Source organism: Pseudorca crassidens, chromosome 7 (assembly GCF_039906515.1).
Source record: "Pseudorca crassidens isolate mPseCra1 chromosome 7, mPseCra1.hap1, whole genome shotgun sequence".
In the NCBI taxonomy this organism is placed as follows: Eukaryota; Metazoa; Chordata; class Mammalia; order Artiodactyla; family Delphinidae; genus Pseudorca; species Pseudorca crassidens.
In genome coordinates this window covers 21657263-21676729 of record NC_090302.1, presented here as the reverse complement: position 1 = coordinate 21676729, position 19467 = coordinate 21657263, and the positions used below count along the sequence as shown (strand labels likewise).

At 41.3% G+C, this 19467-nt stretch overlaps 1 protein-coding gene across 4 annotated transcripts in view; it reads right to left on the bottom strand.

Annotated features, from left to right (window-relative positions):
* The window catches only part of SUSD1 (sushi domain containing 1), a 128715-nt gene that overhangs the window by 81256 nt on the left and 27992 nt on the right, over window positions 1-19467 (bottom strand). For all 4 annotated transcript variants that reach the window (XM_067743659.1, XM_067743656.1, XM_067743655.1 and 1 more), the window contains exon 6: window positions 7617-7796. In XM_067743659.1, coding sequence (XP_067599760.1) covers window positions 7617-7796 — 180 coding nt within the window. The remainder of the gene's footprint in view (window positions 1-7616; window positions 7797-19467) is intronic.

The following is a 19467-nucleotide window of genomic DNA, read 5'->3' as shown; positions in this document are numbered from 1 at the left end:
AGCATAATGATGATGTTGGCACCAGTCTTTTATCAGCTTGAACAAGCCCCAAATACTCCTGGCCCTTTCCCTCTCCACTGACCTTCAAAGCCCTAGAGTTCTAGATTCCTCTGCTCATTCCCACATCCCTCTGATACTCACCCCCTGGTCCAGAAGGAAAAGGAAACATCCCACCCCTCACCTTCTCTCTGAGTTGCCAGTAAAGCACATTTCCTTCCCACTCGGGACCTCTTTGCCACCCAAGCAGAGGTTAGAAAGGAAACATGAAAGTTTCCTTTCTTGTTCTTCCTTTTTGCTCATTCACTATGACAACTGCAAATAACATCTCAAAAATGCTATCTGCCTCCAGGCTGTGCCATGCTCTCTGCACAGAGGGACCCAGATCTGATTCTAGGGATGTCAGATATTTCATCCCAAGGAGTAGCATAACAAAATCCGGTTGCTTTTCCCTCCAGGTGTCTACGAATCAGCTGGAAAGACTTCGTTATAAATGTATCAGCTATTAAACATCCATATCCCTGCTGCCCCTTTAAAAGAGATGACTTGGGAGGCTGCGCCCTAATTCTAATAGTACCGAAAACTGAAAACATTTCTGGAAGTTCTCTTTGGAACTGACTCCAGGGCACTTTATTCACCACTGACCCTTAACTGAACGATTATCACATGCCAAGCGTCCTCTCATGCCAGGCACTGGGCTGTGACGATGATCAGAACAGAAGTCCTTCCCTCAGGAACATGGCTTCTAATGGAGGGAGCAAACATATAAGCAGAAAAATTACAACTTGATAAATATCAGGACAAAGTTGCACACAAGTACCACAGGGTATAGAGAAAGAAGCCACCAACTCTCACTGCAAGACCTGGGGAAGCTGGCTTCGTGGGGGGCATGACCTTCAGGGCTGAATGGCTGAAGAGTGAGGAAGACAGAAGACAGAACAGCAGGTCCAATGCCTGCAAGCGTAAAGGGTGTGGCAGATTCAGACAGAGACGTGTAACGTGCTGGGGAGGAGGAAAGAGGGGAAGCGAGGTTGCAGAGAGAGGAAGGGATCAGACTTGGGAAGACCTGCTCGCTAGACTAAGCGCAGACTTACTCCGACGAACCTTGGAGAGCTAAAAGCAGGAAGATGATGGGGACTTCCTTTTTTTTTTTTAACATCTTTATTGGGGTATAATTGCTTTACGATGGTGTGGGGGACTTCTTTTTTTAGAAAGATAACTCTGGTGTATTTTGAAAGAGACACTGGAGGTCACAAGGAAAGAATGTGATACCCTTTACTCAGTGATTACAATACATCAAACACTGATACATAGGTCTTTATAGATTTGATCACATTTTCCCAGCAGTCATAGGAGGCAATCATAAAATCAATAACGAGTGAACATTTATTGAGTTGTTACTATGGACCAGATAGCATGTACGGTACTTTAAATGTATCATTCATCTAATCTTCAAAATAACACCATGAATTTGACATTATAGTGTCCATTTTACAGGCCTAAGGCTTAGAGAAGTTAAGTAACCTGCCAAAGGTCACACAGCTAGTAAGCAGTGAAGTCAGGATTCAAAACTAGATCTGCCAGACTCCAGAGCCCAGAGCCTTTGCACTGAAGTAGCTATTCAGCAAAAAAGTGAAAAGATGAAATCAGGGCACTGGATTTAAAACCGTGAGCAATTCTGAAGGAAAGCAATAGGAGGCAAGAGATAAGGAGTCTAGGCTGACTGCCAGTCTGAGCCTGAGAGTCTGAATAGATCGCCTTCTACTGTACTCATAAGAAATATAGGAGGAAGCAGACTGGGTTTGTGAGAAAGAGACGAACGAATTGTGTTTAGAACATGCTAAGTCTGAGTTCATCTACCTGGGTGAAAAAAACAGCCTTGAAGGTCATCAATGGGTAGATGGTAGTTGAATCCCTGGGTGCAGGTGACATGCCCAGGTAGGACATGGAGAGCAGGTGGCATGATAGCAGGGCACTGGGACACATGGAAACCAAAGGGGAAACTAGAGGAGAAAGAGGAATGCAGAAGGAGGTCAGAGGTTGGCTGGGAGAGTGTGATGCCTCGAGAGTCAAGGAAAGAGAAGATCTGAAGGAGTGTCTGCTTCCTCGAACGTTATCTCCCTTCCTTCCTACCAATCCTCCCGACCTCCTCGCTCCCACCCAAGAAGGGCCTGGAGCAGAACATAAGCACTGGGGGCTCGACCTCTTGCTCTCCCCTCACATGGCTCTTTCTTCCCCAGTGGAGGGCACATGGTGCCATGATCAGATCTGAGGTCTGACTTTGGACAGAGGCAGGCAGAGCAGGTCTCTGCCTTGTCCAGTTGTAGGACGTTTAGGCTCCTCTGGCCTAAACAAAGTAGGCCCCCACAGCATCCAACTGAACTCTGCATTGGACTTTGGGGACCAAAGCCTCCGTGGGTTATAAAGTACCTTTGCTTTGCTTTAGATTCTGCATGTGGTGCATGGGTGCGTGCGTGTGTGTGTGTGTATAAATGTACATATATAAAGTTATGTATTTTAGTATTCTATTAGCATCCAGTATTTCTCTGTGGTACTCATCATGTTTGTAACTAAATAATTTTGTGATTAGTTATTTAATGTCTATCTCTCCTGAATGTAAGCTCTATGACAGCGAAGACAAGATCTATCTACCTCTCCAACCCCAGAAACTAATACAGTTGGTTGGACATAGATATTTTTAAAATATTTATCATTTGGTTGACTGGTTGAATAGATTGATAAATGTATGGATAGATAATCAACAATGCTAAATGTTGTGGAAAGGTTAAGAGGAAGGAGGACTGACACTAGACCATGGTCATTAGTGACCTTGAGAGACAGCAACAGTGAAGTGGGGTGTTGGACGCCTGATTCTCCTTCAGGAAGCTCAGAAGAGAACAGGGTGGGAGGGGACAGAGACAGTGAGCACAGACTGCTCTCTCAGAAGTCCCATTGTGGTCAGGGCCTAGTCTAGTGCACTCTCTTGGTTTCCAATTTTATATCCATTTTCTCTACTTTTGAAAACAGTAAAAGGTCCTACAGAATAAATTCAAGAGACCTTAACAGAATGTCGAGCTCAATGTCATTTCTAGTATCTGCTTTCAAAAGTGATATGACCAGTCTTCTAATATGACTCATAAACTACCTCCAAAGGCAATTCCCAAACAGATTACAAAACCAACACATTTTGATAATAGCAGCATCCCTGAAATGAGGGTATGGCTTCCCAAGGTGACAACTTTGAATAAATGCATGTTTGGCTATAAGAGTTTTGCTATGCTTCCTTTCTTCTTTTTAAGTCATTAGAGTCACATAAAATAGGTGGAAGCAGCATGGCTTAAAGCAGTGCTTTCCCAAAATGCGTTATTCACTTTAGGATGAGGTTTTTGGTGGCACATGAATATATTTTTATGTGTTTGCTTTGTATTGATTTTTGTGTATATTTGAAAAAGCCCAGGTGTTCATCAAACTCATGATATCACATATATTACTGTGTCCTTGATCAATAAATTTAAGTTTTAAACATAAGTTGTTTTAAGAAACTTATTAAATTAAAAAATACTTTAGTTCTGGCAAACATTGTCAGGGTGGTCTACAAATAATTCAAGCTTAGGAGAGTGGCAGGAGACAGCTCGTGGGCTTTCCAGGTCTAAAGGCCTGAGTTCAAATCCTGTCTCTGCCATTTACTAGTCATTGAAAGACCCTGTGAAAGTTGTGTCACTTTTATGAGTCTCAGATTACTCATCTATGAAATGAAAACATCAATACTTCACAGGGTTTTTCTGAGGACGAAATGAAATCAAGCATCAAGGCTCCTAGCAGAGCCGTGGGTGTTTAAGTTGGTGCACGATCAATGGTAGCTATAATGCTTGACGGTCTAAACATTACGCACATATTCAAACAAATCCCAGCCCTGCGGCTATTTGCATAAATGTGCCCATTTATTCCGGCTGACCTTTCTCTTCTATCTGAAATATGTCCAGCTGCAAGTGAGCACTCACTGGGCTGAAGAGGAGGATCGACCACAAAACAGAAGGGCAGGAGCTAACAGGAGGCCTGGAGGCATTTGGACTCGGTCCCTGAGTCGGGTGAGGGGCCCAGAAAGGATCCGAGCAGCCACTCTGTGTTTCCATAGAGATGTTGCTCTTTAGAGAGCCTGGAGTGAGTGAGCGTCCACTTCATCATTATTAACTCAGATTCGAAACGTAAAAAGCCAAACGACCTGTGCAGAATGAAAGCCAGGGACAGTCTTATCAAGAATGGATCAGTCCCTTTGATCTTGAGGTAAACCGACTCACTGAACATCAAGCTTCCACCTGGGGTTTTTCCAGACACTAAAATAATTGCCTAATTCTCAGCTCTCTGGAGTTTCCAGTCTAAACTGGCCTTAAAAAAAAAAAAAAAAAAGTCCCACCACCTTGCTGGAGTTCACACTCCATTAAAAACATATACATATCTAACTGAATCACTTTGCTGTACAGCAGAAATTAACACAACATTGTAAATCAACTATACTTCAATAAAATTAAATATATATGTGTGCGTGTGTGTGTGTGTGTGTGTGTGTGTGTGTGTGTGTATATATATATATATACATACACATACACACAGATCTGTCCTATTAATCCAAAGAAATAGGGACTCCAAAAATATTTTTAACTAACAACAACTCACGTAAAGTGAAGATAAATTATTCTACCCAATTTAGAATGAAACACTCATGTATAAAAAGATGGGTAAACAGAATGAAAACAAAGGACAGGGGTAGAAGGCATTCACAGGTTAGGCAGAAACGTAAAAGAAGATGGGGAAAAAGCCCAAAAGTGAACATTGAAGGAGGTAAATACAAAATACACAGAGAGATTTGGGACAGAAGGCGAGGTGTGAAGAAATAGGTGAGAAACAGGAAAAAGCAGGAAGGGAGGGCAGCTGAGCGTGAGCCATGGTAATCAGCATCTCTCACTACAGTTCCAGAAGCCTCTCGTACCTACCTACCCAGCGATCATGTGCACTGTGCCATGAATTAATCAGCATGTAAATCGCCCCCTTTATCTGCGGAAATTGAATTTAGCTGCCAATCTTGATTGAGGGCATAGAGGCCTCCTCACAGAAAGATCACAGCCCTCAGGGAGAAAGCCTTTTCTCTCCTTAAATCAAAGCTTGCATAAACCCATGGAAACAGCTGCAGCTGGAGCCACAGACTTTGTGAACGGTGGCAGGCTGAGGTTGGTAATTATAATTAGCAGTTACATAACATGTTTGTTCTTCAAAGTGCTCTACAAGCATCAGCTAATTAATGGCTTACTATGCCCCATGCAGATCCACTGGTTTTTCATGGAGTGACTAATCCTGGTGCCCCCACTGAATTCTGATTGGTGGAGGCACAGCAGCTTGAACAATGAAGCAAATGGCTGAGGGTCCAGAAGCTGGGCCCAGCTCTCTGACCAAGTGACTCCATAGGCAGCTCTGGGCCAAGACCACCTTCCCAGTTGTGGAATTCAGCAACCCACGAGGCAGCTGCCTCACTTCCTCCAAATAACTCTTAGAGGTGCTGCTGGAGGTGCAATAATAGTTTGGAATGACCATCAGTCTGGTTCAAAACGGCATTAGCTCAACGTCCCCAAGTATGAAGACTGGGATTCTGGAGTCCTTGGCGTTAGTTACAGGTTTGCCCTTGCTTCTCTGTGCAAGTTCGGCAAGTCAGTGGGACCTAAGAGAAGGCCGAACTCGATCTCTGGGTTCTCATCCGTGTCTGCCCTTCCTTGTTACTATGACTGCAATCTCTAGCCTACAGCCTGCTGCAGTTGTGGTGGAGATAAATGAATGTGGGAAATTCATGGCACAGGCAGGGCCTCAGCAGCAGAGGTAAGTTCTTCATCTACTCCTGGGATGCTTTACCCAAGGCCTTCAGAGGTCCATGATCTCATAAAATATTATATCCGTATGTGCATTTCTTTGGAGAAAAGTCTATTTACCCTATTGCTCTGTAAATTCCAAGAAGGTAGTGTCCAGCAAAGTACCTCACACACAGTGTATGCTAAATAAACATCTACTGAACAAATTGATAGATTTCATCAAATTCCTAACCCCAAAATGGTCATGAACCATTCCTCTATGGACAAATAATCACCAGCAGTCTGCATGTTGTATTTGCTCTGGTTAGACTCTCCTATGGAAAACTTCGATTGGCAACACCCAAGACATTCTTCCATAATTCTGCTACAAAACCAAGCCAGAGACCTAGACCAAAGCGACCTAGAGATTTCACTCTTCAGAGCCAAGCAAGTTAACAGCTTGAAATAAATTCCCAGAGCCATTCAAGACCAGGTGACAACCATTTGTCACACCCACGGCCAACCACCACAAACCCAAGAATCATTGCCTTTTCCCATCTTATTTCTTGGAGGCCGAGGTGTGAAATAAAGCACGTGGAAGTCTGCACTTCTGACTCATGAGAAGATCCTCTTCAAGCAAGGTTAATAATTTCAGTAAAAGACCTAACATGGGCACAGTGGTTTAAACTTCAAAATGCTCCCCATAGATTGTCTCATTTGATTCCCTCTCAACAATTATTTGAGGTAGGAAAAGTAGGTTTTATTTTCTCCCTTTTATAGAGGAGGAAACTGAGGCTCTGGGAGAATAATGCCTCACCTAATGACACACAGCTAACACATGGCACTGCTAGAACGTGAACTGAAGTCTCAAAACTCCTTTTCACCGGTAATTTCATTTGGGGGTATATATCCAAAAGAATTGAAAGCAAGGTCTCAAAGAGATATTTGTATACCCATGCTCACAGCAGCATTAGTCACAATAACCAAAAGGTGGAAGCAACACAACTGTCCATCAATGGACGAATTGATAAGCATAATGTTTATATATATACTACAAAATATTATTCAGCCAGAAAAAAGAAGGAAATCCCACCATTGGCAGCAACATGAATGAACCTGTAGTACATTATGTTAAGTGAAATAAACCAGTCACAGAAGGATAAATACTACCTGATTCTGCTTACATGAGGTCAATTAGTCAAACTCATAGAAACAGAAAGCAGAACGGTGGTACCAGAAGCTGTGGGAAGGGGGAAGTAGGGAGTTACTGTTTAACCCGTAGAGAGTTTCAGTTTTTCAACATGAAAAAGTTCTGGAGATTGGTTGCACAACGTGAATTTACTTAACACTGAAAAAATCGTTAAGTTGGTAGATTTTACGTTGTTCGTATTTTACCACGATTAAAAATAAACATTAAAAACCTACATATACATTACACCACCTTCTCTCTGAAAAGCTGTCAAATGTGCTTAATTAGGACTTTTAAGGATTCCCCCCCTGAGAAAATGGCTCATGGCAAAAAATCTCTCAGGCAACCAAGCAGAAGAGAGAGGAATCACTGGGATTTAAGGTGGGTTTCAAAAGATTAGATGCATAAAATTTCCTATCCAACTTATTTTCCCAATCCACCCTCTAAATCTTCAGGGTTTAGCTGACAAACCTAAAGGCAGGTACCTGCCCAGGTAAATGGCACAGCCAGGGCAGTACACAGGGTAAGCAACCGAAGGTTTTAGGTTCTGCTGTTAGCTTCCACGAGACAGGAGACCCACAGAATGGAGTCTATACCTGTGCATGACAAAGTACTTGTTCTCCAGATCCCTTTCTCTGTGCAAACAGAAGTGATCTTTCCTCCAGGGCTCTCAAAGCCCTCTTGACAGACATAGTGAGCCATACCGCCCAGTCTGGAGCTGTGATTCCCCACCAGGACCGCATGCTGCACTTCCGGAGGGCGGCCACAGTTGATCTCTGCAATGGGAAGTAGCACAGCACTTGTTATGACCCATGACTTCTACCCCATAATTCACCTTTTAGAAATAAATATCCAGTAATGATAGAGTCTAGTCATATGGGAGAAGAGAAAACACTAACCCCATCAAATAATCCAGTTGCAGGTATTTAAAATAAGATCGTTCAGAAGTAAGGAAAATAGAGATCTCTGAATTTAATAAAATTTATAAACATGCATGTATAGAAAATACTCCAATTATGAGATTATTTATACTATAGAGAATTCCTTGGTCAATGAAATAATCCATCTCAGGGTTATTTTACATATTAAGATTTTCTGGTACCTTTTAGTATGTATCTTCAGATCATTAACTCCTGAGTAGATAATAATGCAAATGTAGTTTTTTGGGGTTTTTTTGCTAACTGAAGAGTAAATGAAATATATACAAAATCTCTGAACTTTTTAAAGCAAATTAATGGGGAAAGTATTTATAGTTTAAACATGCAATATATATGTACCTTTCAAAGAAAAATAAATCAGTTGCATAGAGGGAGACAAACCTGGAATTATAAAATTGACATGAAATTTCTTCTCTGCAACTCTGACTACCAGAAGACACTGGAATATTTACAGAAAACAATCTGAAGGACAAGGATTATGACATTACCATTTTAGACCCAGCCAAACTCTACTCCATATAAGAATAAAAGAGTCATTTTCAGATATTTACAATTTTTAAAAAAATCTATACATATATCTTTTCTGGAAAAAAATTTAAAAATAACCTCAGACCAGCAAAAAAAAAAAAAGAATCAGAATAAATGCCCTAAGAAAGGAGAAGGACAGAGCTTTAGAAGAAACACTAGTAAGCAATGAAACCAGCAGGATGTACAGGTAAGTCTCCATAATTATTTAAGTGTGACTGTAGAGCTGGATAGAACTAGCAGTAAAGGATTCTAGAACTAAAGGCTGAACAATGTAAAAAAATTAATAATTTGAAAATTAAATTCCAAACTATTTCAATAAAATCTGAGCAGCGAAGTGAAGAGAAGAAATAAAACATGGTAAATTTCCCATACAGCAGTGGGGAGCTCATAGACACAATTTTATTCAAGAAAACGTAATAAATATAAAATATAAAGTAACGTAGTCATAATAATTGCAAATGTAATCCAGTTATACCTAAATCCAGAAAGAAAAATACATAACTTTTGGCCTTCATTCTGATTTTTAGTTTTCTCCCCCATCTGCAGAAAGCCAAGAAAATTAAGCACTCTTGATATCCAGACTTTTAAACCATGAGTCCATTTATGGAGATAAAGCATACAAAAACAGAGAAAATGTTATGATCTGTTCCCAACTCCCCATTAACCATTCATGGCATTAGAAATATGTGGCTTCTCTTAAATGAGCTTCTGATACAGAATTGGTAGATTTACTGTAATTGTACTCTTCTCCAACCCCTTATGGATGTCTGGTCTGTTCTAGAACCCCAGAGTTACTTCCCTGAGGGAGGCCTCTTGGAGCAGGGTTTCATCTGTCGTCACTGGAGTTATCATAAGACTCTCAATATAACAGCTCAACCCACCTGACCAGTCACTTGGCTCTGAGATTTTTCAAAAAAGAGTTAGGCTCTGGTCAGTGCAGATGCAAATCCTGAGCAGTTATGGGACCAGAATGAGGTGGTCATTAAATAAATCCTCCAACCCTATCTATCTCTCAAGTCCCATGTTTGCTCATAGGAATTTGTTCCCTTCTCATACATGTTGACCAGACACAAGACAAGACCCCTTGGCCCACAGAATGTTTTCCCAACATCAAACCTTTAGACATGTTTACTGGCCCAAAACATTCCAAGACATGAGTATATTTGTGTGTACATAAGCAACCAACCGAACAGGTGGTTAATGTTTCCTAAGACTGCCCAGTGATTGTTGACATCAAAAACATCTAGTTTAAGCCAGGGTTCAGTTACAGCAGGAAATTAGAGGGATCATCAGTGAATAGATTGAGGGTATAGGTTTATGCAGGTCTATTGACCTTGAAGCTGGAATTCTAAACAGCATATTGGAGAGATATGGGAGGGAACCTGGTGACAGATAGTCGGATTAGAGGAGAAGCATAGATACTAAAGGAATAAGAGTACAGAAGATAACTAAATTGGCTCCTATATTGGACATCACCAAGAATAATGGAAGGCATGGTGGCTTTAGCTGGGACGACAAGATTTTTTTTTGGCTGTGTTGGGTCTTCGTTGCTGCACGCAGGCTTTCTCTAGTTGCGGTGAGCAGGCTCTAGAGCGCAGGCTCAGTAGTTGGGGCGCACGGGCTTAGTTGCACCCCAGCATGTGGGATCTTCAGGGACCAGGGATCGAACCCGTGTCCCCTGCATTGGCAGGCGGATTCTTAACCACTGCACCACCAGGGAAGTCCCAAGATGTTTTTAAATTAATATTAACTTGGGGGTAGATAAGAAATCAATAGCCTGTCCTCTAGGGACTCAGGTAGATGTCCAGTGGCAGGCAATCTGGACCCAACTCTGTGAGTTCCCATCACAGAGCTATTCGAGTTGGACAGTCCCTTGGCAGGAGATATTTAGAGAGGATTCCGGCGTGGCTTGGATTAAACACATGGTTCTAAACAATAGCTATACAATCTGAATCACCTGGGGAGCTTTTGAACCAATCACCCATGCTGGAGTCTCACACACACTTCCCCATCCTCACCCAGAGACAACTCTTCTGAATGAGTAGTACTGAGTTGGGTTCTTGGCATCCACATTTCTACAAAGGTGCAAATTTGATTTGTATGCACACCCGCAGCTGAGAATCTAAATTAAACATTGGTATGAATAGCTACCATTTAGTGTCATATGCATCCCGATAGGGCCCCAAGTATATATCATTACTTCTTACTGTAACCCTCCATGGTAGAGATTATTTCCCCCATTTTACAGGTAAAATGGCTCAACACGGTTAAATAAAACATCCAAAGTCACATAGGTAGTCATGTGATGGCTAGGAGCAGAATCCACATCCTTCAGACTCCTTCTCCTACACCCACTGCCTCTCAAGAGCATCTCCATCTCTGAAAACCTACAGCATATGCCCCCTTTCTACCCCCTTCCACCTTGCTCATCCTCTCTCTCTCCTCGAGGTACACTCTATCTCCCTGAGACCTAGCAAAATTCTTCCCAGTGATGAATCGGCTCCATGAATAATAGAGGGATTCCTTTTTCCTCTGAACTTTCATGGCCTATGTTCATTTGTTCATTTATTCATATATTTACTGAGCACCTAGTACATGCCGGACACTATGCTAGTCACTATAGCAGAGAACAAAATGGAAAATATCACTACCCTCGCAGAACTTAGGGGGAGAATAATTAGACAAAAAAAATAAATCAACAAGGTAATTGTAGATTGTAGTAAATGTTATGTAGGAGGAAAGATAACATGATAGGATAGGAAAGACTTTTTAAATAGAGTGGTCAGGAACGGTTCGAGCTCTCTGAGGAGGTAACATCAGAGTTAGGACCTGAAGGATGAGAATGAACCAGTCATGTCCAGGACCAGAGGAAGAACATTTCAGTCAAATGAAATAGCCAATGCAAAGACCCTGAGGCGAGAAAGCTCTTGATGTGCTCCAGAGAGGGAAATGCAACCTGTTGGCTGGAGCACAGTTAGCAAGAGGGAGAGTGGCATGAGATGAAGGTGCAGAGAAGAGCAGAGCCAGGTCACAGAGGGCCTTGTAAGCCTTAGGAAAGAGCCTGGGTTTTATTTAAAAGCAGTGGAATGCCATTGGAGGATTTTAAGCGAGGGAATGAAATAATCTGACTTAGATTTTTAAAAGACCATTTTGACTGTTGGGTAGATAAGGGATGGGAGAACAGGAGTAAAAGGAGAGGTTGGTTAGTGCCTACCGCAGTAGCCCAACAGAAAGAGAGATGAGGTCTTGGATGCACTTGAGAGGTGATGGCGGAGACGGAAAGAAGAGGATGGATTCGAGATGCATCCTGGAAGCAGAACAAGGTTCTTGGTGATAGACTGGATGTGAGAGTGAGAGAAGAAGTAGAATCAAAATACTTACCTATCCTATTCATTTGACCTTTATTTCCTCCTTGAGGATTTTGTGGGTTTGTTTTAATGACTATGTCTTCCCAAATATATGGACAGTTCCTAAAGGGCAGAATCTTTATCTTATAATCCCTTGCTTCCCCACAATGCCTACTTACGATAGTATTTTTTACATAGTAAATAATAAACAGTTGTTCACTGCTAGCTTGCTACTACTTTATCATTGTTCAAGATGCAATATATGTTACTTCGATATGATCGCAACCCCTGAGGAAGGAAACACACATCAGTAAATTGTAAGTATATATAACAAGACAGGAACACATTACCTCTATATTTTGTATCCAAAAGAGGTAACATAGCTACCAGACACCAAGTAGATGAAAGCTGAGAAAAAGACCCACAAAAACTAATACGTATCAGTCTTGTACCAGTGAATTCTGGGAAAGCTGTTTAAACTGCAATAATTTTAATCATAATAGCAGGCATCAAAATCCTATTAAACACAAGGTAGTCTATTAGATATACACTATCTTATTTATTTCTCACAGAAAACCCTACTGCAAGGTAGATGGGTTTTTCTCATGTAGTTTATAGATACAAAAATGGAGGTCCTAAGAGTCTGTCACATTCAAAAATTACACCACTACTAAAAGACAGAGCCACAGAACTTCCCTGGTGGCACAGTGGTTAGGAATCCGCCTGGCAATGCAGGGGACACAGGTTTGAGCCCTGGTGCAGGAAGATCCCACATGCCGCAGAGCAAATAAGCCCGTCTGCCACAACTACTGAGCCTGCGCTCTAGAGCCTGCAAGCCACAACTACTGAGCCCACGTGCCACAACTACTGAAGCCCGCACACCTAGAGCCTGTGCTCTGCAACAGACAAGCCACCACAGTGAGAAGTCTGCGCACCGCAACAAAGAGTAGCCCCTTCTCGCCACAACAAGAGAAAGCCTGTGCGCAGCAACGAAGACCCAATGCAGCCAAAAAAACACAAAAAAAACAAAAGGCAGAGCCAGTATTCAAACCATGGTTTTTGTGACCCCAAAGTCCAGGTCCATTATATCTGGGCAGCTTCACACTGAAAGGGGTCCACTCTAGGCTCTGACTGGGACTGACCTTATAGTTTAACTAAAACCTCAGAAGAAAAGGTTGCATGAAAAAGCATTTAAATCAGTCTGGAAGGGTTCTATGACAACTCCCTCTGCCCCAATCTTGTCTCCAAGAACTTTCCCAGAGAAGAGAGCTGCTGGAAATGGAATTCCTCTGCCACTGTATTTGCCCTGAAGCCTTCTTGGTAATGATGTTTAACCCTATGACATGGGGGTCTGGCCCAGGTCTTGCCTGGAACATAAGCCCATCACTAATATTCCCACCATGCTTAAGAGAGATGGCAGCCACTGCCACTTCTACTCAGACCAAATGGTACCCAAGAAAGCAGGTGATCCCTATTAAGACATATTCAAAAATCAATCCAACAGATACTGCAATAGGTAATAAAAATATCATTATCACAAGGAAAGAAGCCATTTAAAAACAGTTAACATCCAAAGGAAAGAAAAAAAAATAAGCATCACAAATTTTGTATTGCATATGCATAGGGGTGTTCATTAAAGCACACGTTTCTCTGGCTAATTACATTAGGAACAACGTTTGGATTTGCATCAGGAATACAGTCAACTAATTATGAACGTGGCCGGGAATTTTTCCTTAGTATCCTATTATCTGTGATTTTATTCAAATAATCAACTTCAAAATAGGTCTGTCTCCCTGGGGGAAAATGTGTTGTGCCAGTTTCAAGGACGACATTGATATTGTAACTCTGTTTCATATCTTGAAGGTAAAAATGTTTATCCTCACTGCTAGCTTTAAAATTCTACCCAAGAAAATATTCCAGAAGGAAATCTGTTTGATGAAAGGTGTAGGCAATTCATGGCATCTAATCAACAACTGACTGCACCACCAATGACTGCTATTTATGACACACGCCAGCACAATCATGTGAGTGATGACAGAAACAACAGAGTAAAATAAGGCTTCATCGAAGACTGTTTTAGAGACCAAAAAATACCAAGCTGAGAAAGAAAAAAGAATGACCAATAACGTCTATAAATTGAGGCAGACATTTTGCCAAATGCTGGGGGAATAAATGATTGACCTATTCCACTTATTGATATTGACCAAAGGGGGGGGAAAAGAAAAAGATCTTCCCAGAAAAATAAACTACTAGATGAAAAACTCCAGTAAAAGGGCAGCTACAAGTACGAAAATGGAAGAAAATCACATTAAAGCCAGCGTTCATCTTTACCCAACAATAATAGGAAGAAGTCTCTATTGTGCCTTAGGATAAGATCAGAAGGTTTATGTAACACCTGGAATTTAGTGCAACATGGTAGGTGGTAAGGCCCCAAACAGTCTAGGCGGATGAAACCAGAGTCTACACTACATTCATGTTCTAGGTCAGATAATTCAGCATTTATACCTATACTTTCTTCATTTATAAAAATGTTCTCTTCCCCTCTTAACAGTAAGCTCTTTGTGGGCTGTGTCTATATTCTATATCCTTAGAATATCCCCTGCAGTCATGTGAGTTATTAATATCATTAGGAACATTAATTTTGGTGAAGTTTATATGTAAGAAATATGGCCTAAGGAATAAGTCTGAAAGCGTAACCTTACGACAAAGTTTCATGCACTTTATGGCATGTTCTGAGTTTGGCCAAATTTAGTTAGACCCTCAATCCAGGATCACTTGGGCATTAAATTACGTACATAACTGATGTTGGGCGTTGGAATCTAACATCACAATATGTGGCTACTTGAATTTAGACAATGTTATCACAGTCATCAAAAGGAAATGGGAGGGTTATAGCATTCCCTGAAGCACATTCCCAAAAGTGTCGATAGCTTATTAACGGCTGTAACTAAGCCCTTTAGTAACAAAAAGTGTACTTGCCCTTAAGATAGTAGAAAGAAAAAAATTACTTTTTGATGGAGTTTTTATTCTAAAGTTTCCCATGAACTTTAACCTCAACTAATAATACATTTCCTTCAGATCGTATTCATAGATCATTTGGAGGAAAAAGAAAATTTTCCGTTTCACATTAAAACACTTACTGTCAACAAATAGTGTCTAATATGGAAACAGCTAGAATCTGAACACTTCAGAAACTGCAGAGGAGGTGATAGGGTAGGTAAAAGCGTGAGTGCTGGAAGAAAAAAAACACGGGTTTATCAGCATGTCTCTTAAAAAGATCTTCCATTCATAGAGGTGAAATGGTTTTTGATGCTTTGAGCTGCATAGGAATCTTTCTTTTTAAAAAAAAATAACATTAAAACTCTTCATTTTAATGTTCTAGCTGTAAACAGAACATTTGAATCAAAAACCAATAAACAGGACTTTCCTGGTGGCACAGTGGTTAAGAATCTGCCTGCCGATGCAGGAGACACGGGTTCGATCCCTGGTCTGGGAAGATCCCATATGCCGTGGAGCAACTAAGCCCGTGCGCCACAACTACTGAGCCTGCGCTCTAAAGCCCACGAGCCACAACTACTGAAGCCCATGTGCCAGGGTTTCAGCAAGGCTCAGCCACAGGACAAGCTGGCATGCAGTCTGGAAGCCAATTCCACTATGCCTGCCATCATCTGGGCCACCTTTTGGGGGTGATTCACGGTGCTTCTACAGGCCTTAGGTATGCCAGGCACTGTGCCAGGTGCTGAAGAGATGATACTGAAGAAGACTACATGGTCACTGAGCTCCCAGATTTACAGCCCAGTAGGGCAGACTGATAAAAACTATGAAAATAATGATAAATAATATACTTACGTGTTGGGTACTAAGCAAGAGAATGTCAGAGACGACATTTCAGCTGAAACTTGAAAGATGAGAAGGAACTTCCTGTGCAGAAAGCAGGTAGCCTCCCTCAACAGATGAATGAATAAATAAAACGTGGTATACACATACAGTAGAAAATTATTCAGCCTGAAAAAGGAATGATATTCTTCAAAAGGTACAAACTCCCACTCATAAGATAAATGAGTACTAGGGATGAAATGTACAACATGACATATGAATACTGTTGAGAGTAATTCCTAAGAGTTCTCATCACAAGGAAAAAAATATCACTTTTTTATTTCTTTAATGTTGTATCTATATGAGATGATGAATGCTCACTAAACTCATTGTGATAATCATTTCATGACGTATGTGAGTCAAATGATTATGCTGCACACCTTAAACTTATACAGTGCTGTGTGTCAATTATATCTCAATACAACTGAAAGGAAAGAAAGGAATGAAGTTCTGATACATGCTATAACATGGATGAACCTTGAAAATATTATGCGCAGTCAAATAAGCCAGATATAAAAAAGACAAGTATTGTATGAGTCCACATATATGAGGTACCTACAATACAAATTCACAGAGACAGAAAGTAGGTTACCAGGGGCTAGAGGGAGGAGGGAATGGGGAGTTCTTGTTTAATGGGTACAGAGTTTCTGTTTTGAGATGACGAAAATGTTCTGGAAATGGACAGCAGTGTTAATTGCACAACATTGTGAATGCACTTAATACCGTGGAATTATACACTTAAACATGGTTAAAATGGTAAACTTTATATTATGTGTATTTTACCACAATAACAATTTTTAAAACAGGTTGGCAATTATTTCAAGTAGAGAGAAAAGGCCCTGAAGCTGATAAGAGATTGACATACTGGTTGGGAGAGAATGATGGGAGACGTAACCTGTATAAAAGCCAAAAAAGACAAACCCCTGTTGGCTTCAAAATCCATGGTTAGGAGTTTGGATTTTATTCTCAGTGCAGTGGTCATTTCACTGTTTTTAGAAAGGTTTTAAGAAGAAGTAGTAAGCTTGGAAGCGGATTCTTAAAGGGACTGTTCAGTACCAGACACATTGCTGGTGAGAATTCCCAGCCCGAAAGGAAGATAAGGCCCCAAAAAGGATGGGAAGAAAATCTGGAAGACAGATAGTCCCGGAACCCTCAACTGGTCTGCTTACACTGCAAACCACTCATCACTGGACCCTTCCATGAGAGGCAAACTACCAAAGGGAAGAACACAAATGCCACCCCTTCCATGAACCACCCAATCCCCCCACCTGAACTCTCTTAGTCTTTACCCATTCTTCTCACATGATACTTAGGAGTTCACCCTTACAGAATAGTTCGTGGTGTAGCTGTCTTTACTCTGCTCCCAGACTCCAGACTTACCTAGTCACAGGATCTATCAAGTATGCTGGACTCTGGATTTGTTGCTAATGATAACACAGTTAAAGTGATTCCCTCACCTTGCTCCTGGCTTGGTTGAATTATAAAAAGTCAAATTCTTTAAGCTGTCACTTACAACTGGCACCTTCTCTGAAAATCAAAAAAAATAATAATAATAAGGGACTTCCCTGGTGGCGCAGTAGTTAAGAATCCTGCCAATGCAGGGGACACAGGTTTGATCCCTGGTCCGGGAAGATTCCGCGGAGCAGCTAAGCCCATGTGCCACAACTACTGAGGCTGCGCTGTAGAGCCCACGAGCCACAACTACTGAGCCCGTGTGCCGCAACTACCGAAGCCCGCGCACCTAGAGACTGCGCTCCGCAACAAGAGAAAGCCCGCTCACAGCAACGAGGACCCAACACAGCCAAAAATAAATAAATTAGAAAAATAAAATGTTCAGCAGAAAAATGTTTAAGAAAGTAATAATAATAGCAAAATAATAGGAAATGCAAGCTAGAGATGGTGTCCTTTCCAGAGAGCGCATGGAAATGTGTGATGGATGTTTCCACAAATTCCTACCCATTTTGGAAGATTTCATCCTCACTTCCAACATGCACTTCTGAGGCCTGCTCAGGTGCGGAACTTGTGTCACAGTGCCCCACCCCCCACCCCGAAGGCAGCAGCAGAGCCTCCAGGGACACGGTAATTGGGAAAAGGCAAACAACAGGAGCCGCCAGCTGTGTCTTCTCTAATGGGGAAGTCCGTTATCCGACACACACGCTGCCGTCTGGAATGCACGGCTGCTCCTTTCAAAAGTACCTGCTTCTCAGCATCCAAGTTCACAGTTTGCTAGTGTTTTTAGTGGAATTCCCAATTCCTGTGGCTTCATAACGCTGAGCTAAAAATACAGTGCCGGCTGGCACATAGCCCAGATTCTGGAGCCCCAAAGAAGAATGAGGGATAAATAAGAGGGGTGTGTTTAGAGAGAAGCAGGCACAGCCAGGAGAAGCCGGTGGCCATATGGTGAAACGGGGGAGGAAGAGGGGGGAGGGTGTCAGCAGGCAAAGGGAACAGTTATTACAGGAGGGAAAAAAGAAGTGAAGATCTGCTAAATGACAGTTCTTTGGGAAATGGAACAAGCCTTCTCCTCTAACATTCTCAGTACAATAATCCGGATGACTACTGATTTTCAAAGTAATACAAATGGTCTTATATGGAGTTTCTTATATAAATCTCTAGGGGGTTCTTTGATATACATTATGGCACATTTTAATCTAAGTTCTGTATTTTAATTGATCCATGGAAAGATAACGTTAGAACTCAATTGTACGTTTAGAATTTCTTAACCCGCAGGATGATAATTATCAGAATGTGTTTAGAGCCTGAATTGCAAATCAATATCAAAAGGATTAACTTAGCCAAGTGCATCACTGAGGTTGCTTAGCTACGCAATAAATTCACTGAAAACTTTTATATTTTCTTTTTTCCAAAATGGAAACAACTTTGTTACTTTTTCTAATGCATTAAAAAAAATTCCTTCAATACAGGAAGTATATAAAATATAAAAATCATCCAGGACTTCCCTGGTGGCGCAGTGGTTAAGAATCCGCCTGCCAATGCAGGGGACACGGGTTCGAGCCCTGGTCCGGGAAGATTCCCACATGCCGCAGAGCAACTGGGCCCGTGTGCCACAACTACTGACTCTGCGCTCTAGAGCCCTCGAGCTACAACTGCTGAGCCCGCGTGCCACAACTACTGAAGCCTGAGCGCCTAGAGCCCGTGCTCTGCAACAAGAGAAGCCACCGCACGCCGCAACTAGAGAAAGCCCACGCACAGCAACGAAGGCCCAATGCAGCCAAAAGTAAAAAACAAATAAATAAATTTATATTAAAAAAAAATCATCCAGGATCCCTCCCAGTGGAAACTACCATGGTTAATGTTTTGATATATAGCTTTCTAAACTTTTTCATAAACATACATGTACATATGAAACATTTTCATGTACATTTACATGTACATTTTTCAAAGTTAAGGCCATGTTATTCATACAGTTTGTAACTCAGTAGTATACTGTTAATACTTACCTATGTCAATAAAGATTCTTCCCAACGTAATTTTTATTGGCTACAAAATATCCACTTTATGTACATGCTATGATTTATCTAACCAATTTCCTTATCAACAGACATTTGAAATTGTTTCCAATATTTCACTATTATAAAATAACTACAGAAAATCAAAAACGTGAGTGCCTTACACTTCTCTCTACAAATAAATTTGAAAATAAACTTGAAATAGATGATTTTTCTTAGAATATGTAAATTACCAAAATGGATATCAACAAGAATAGGAAACTTAAACAGGACCAGTAAGTATTAATT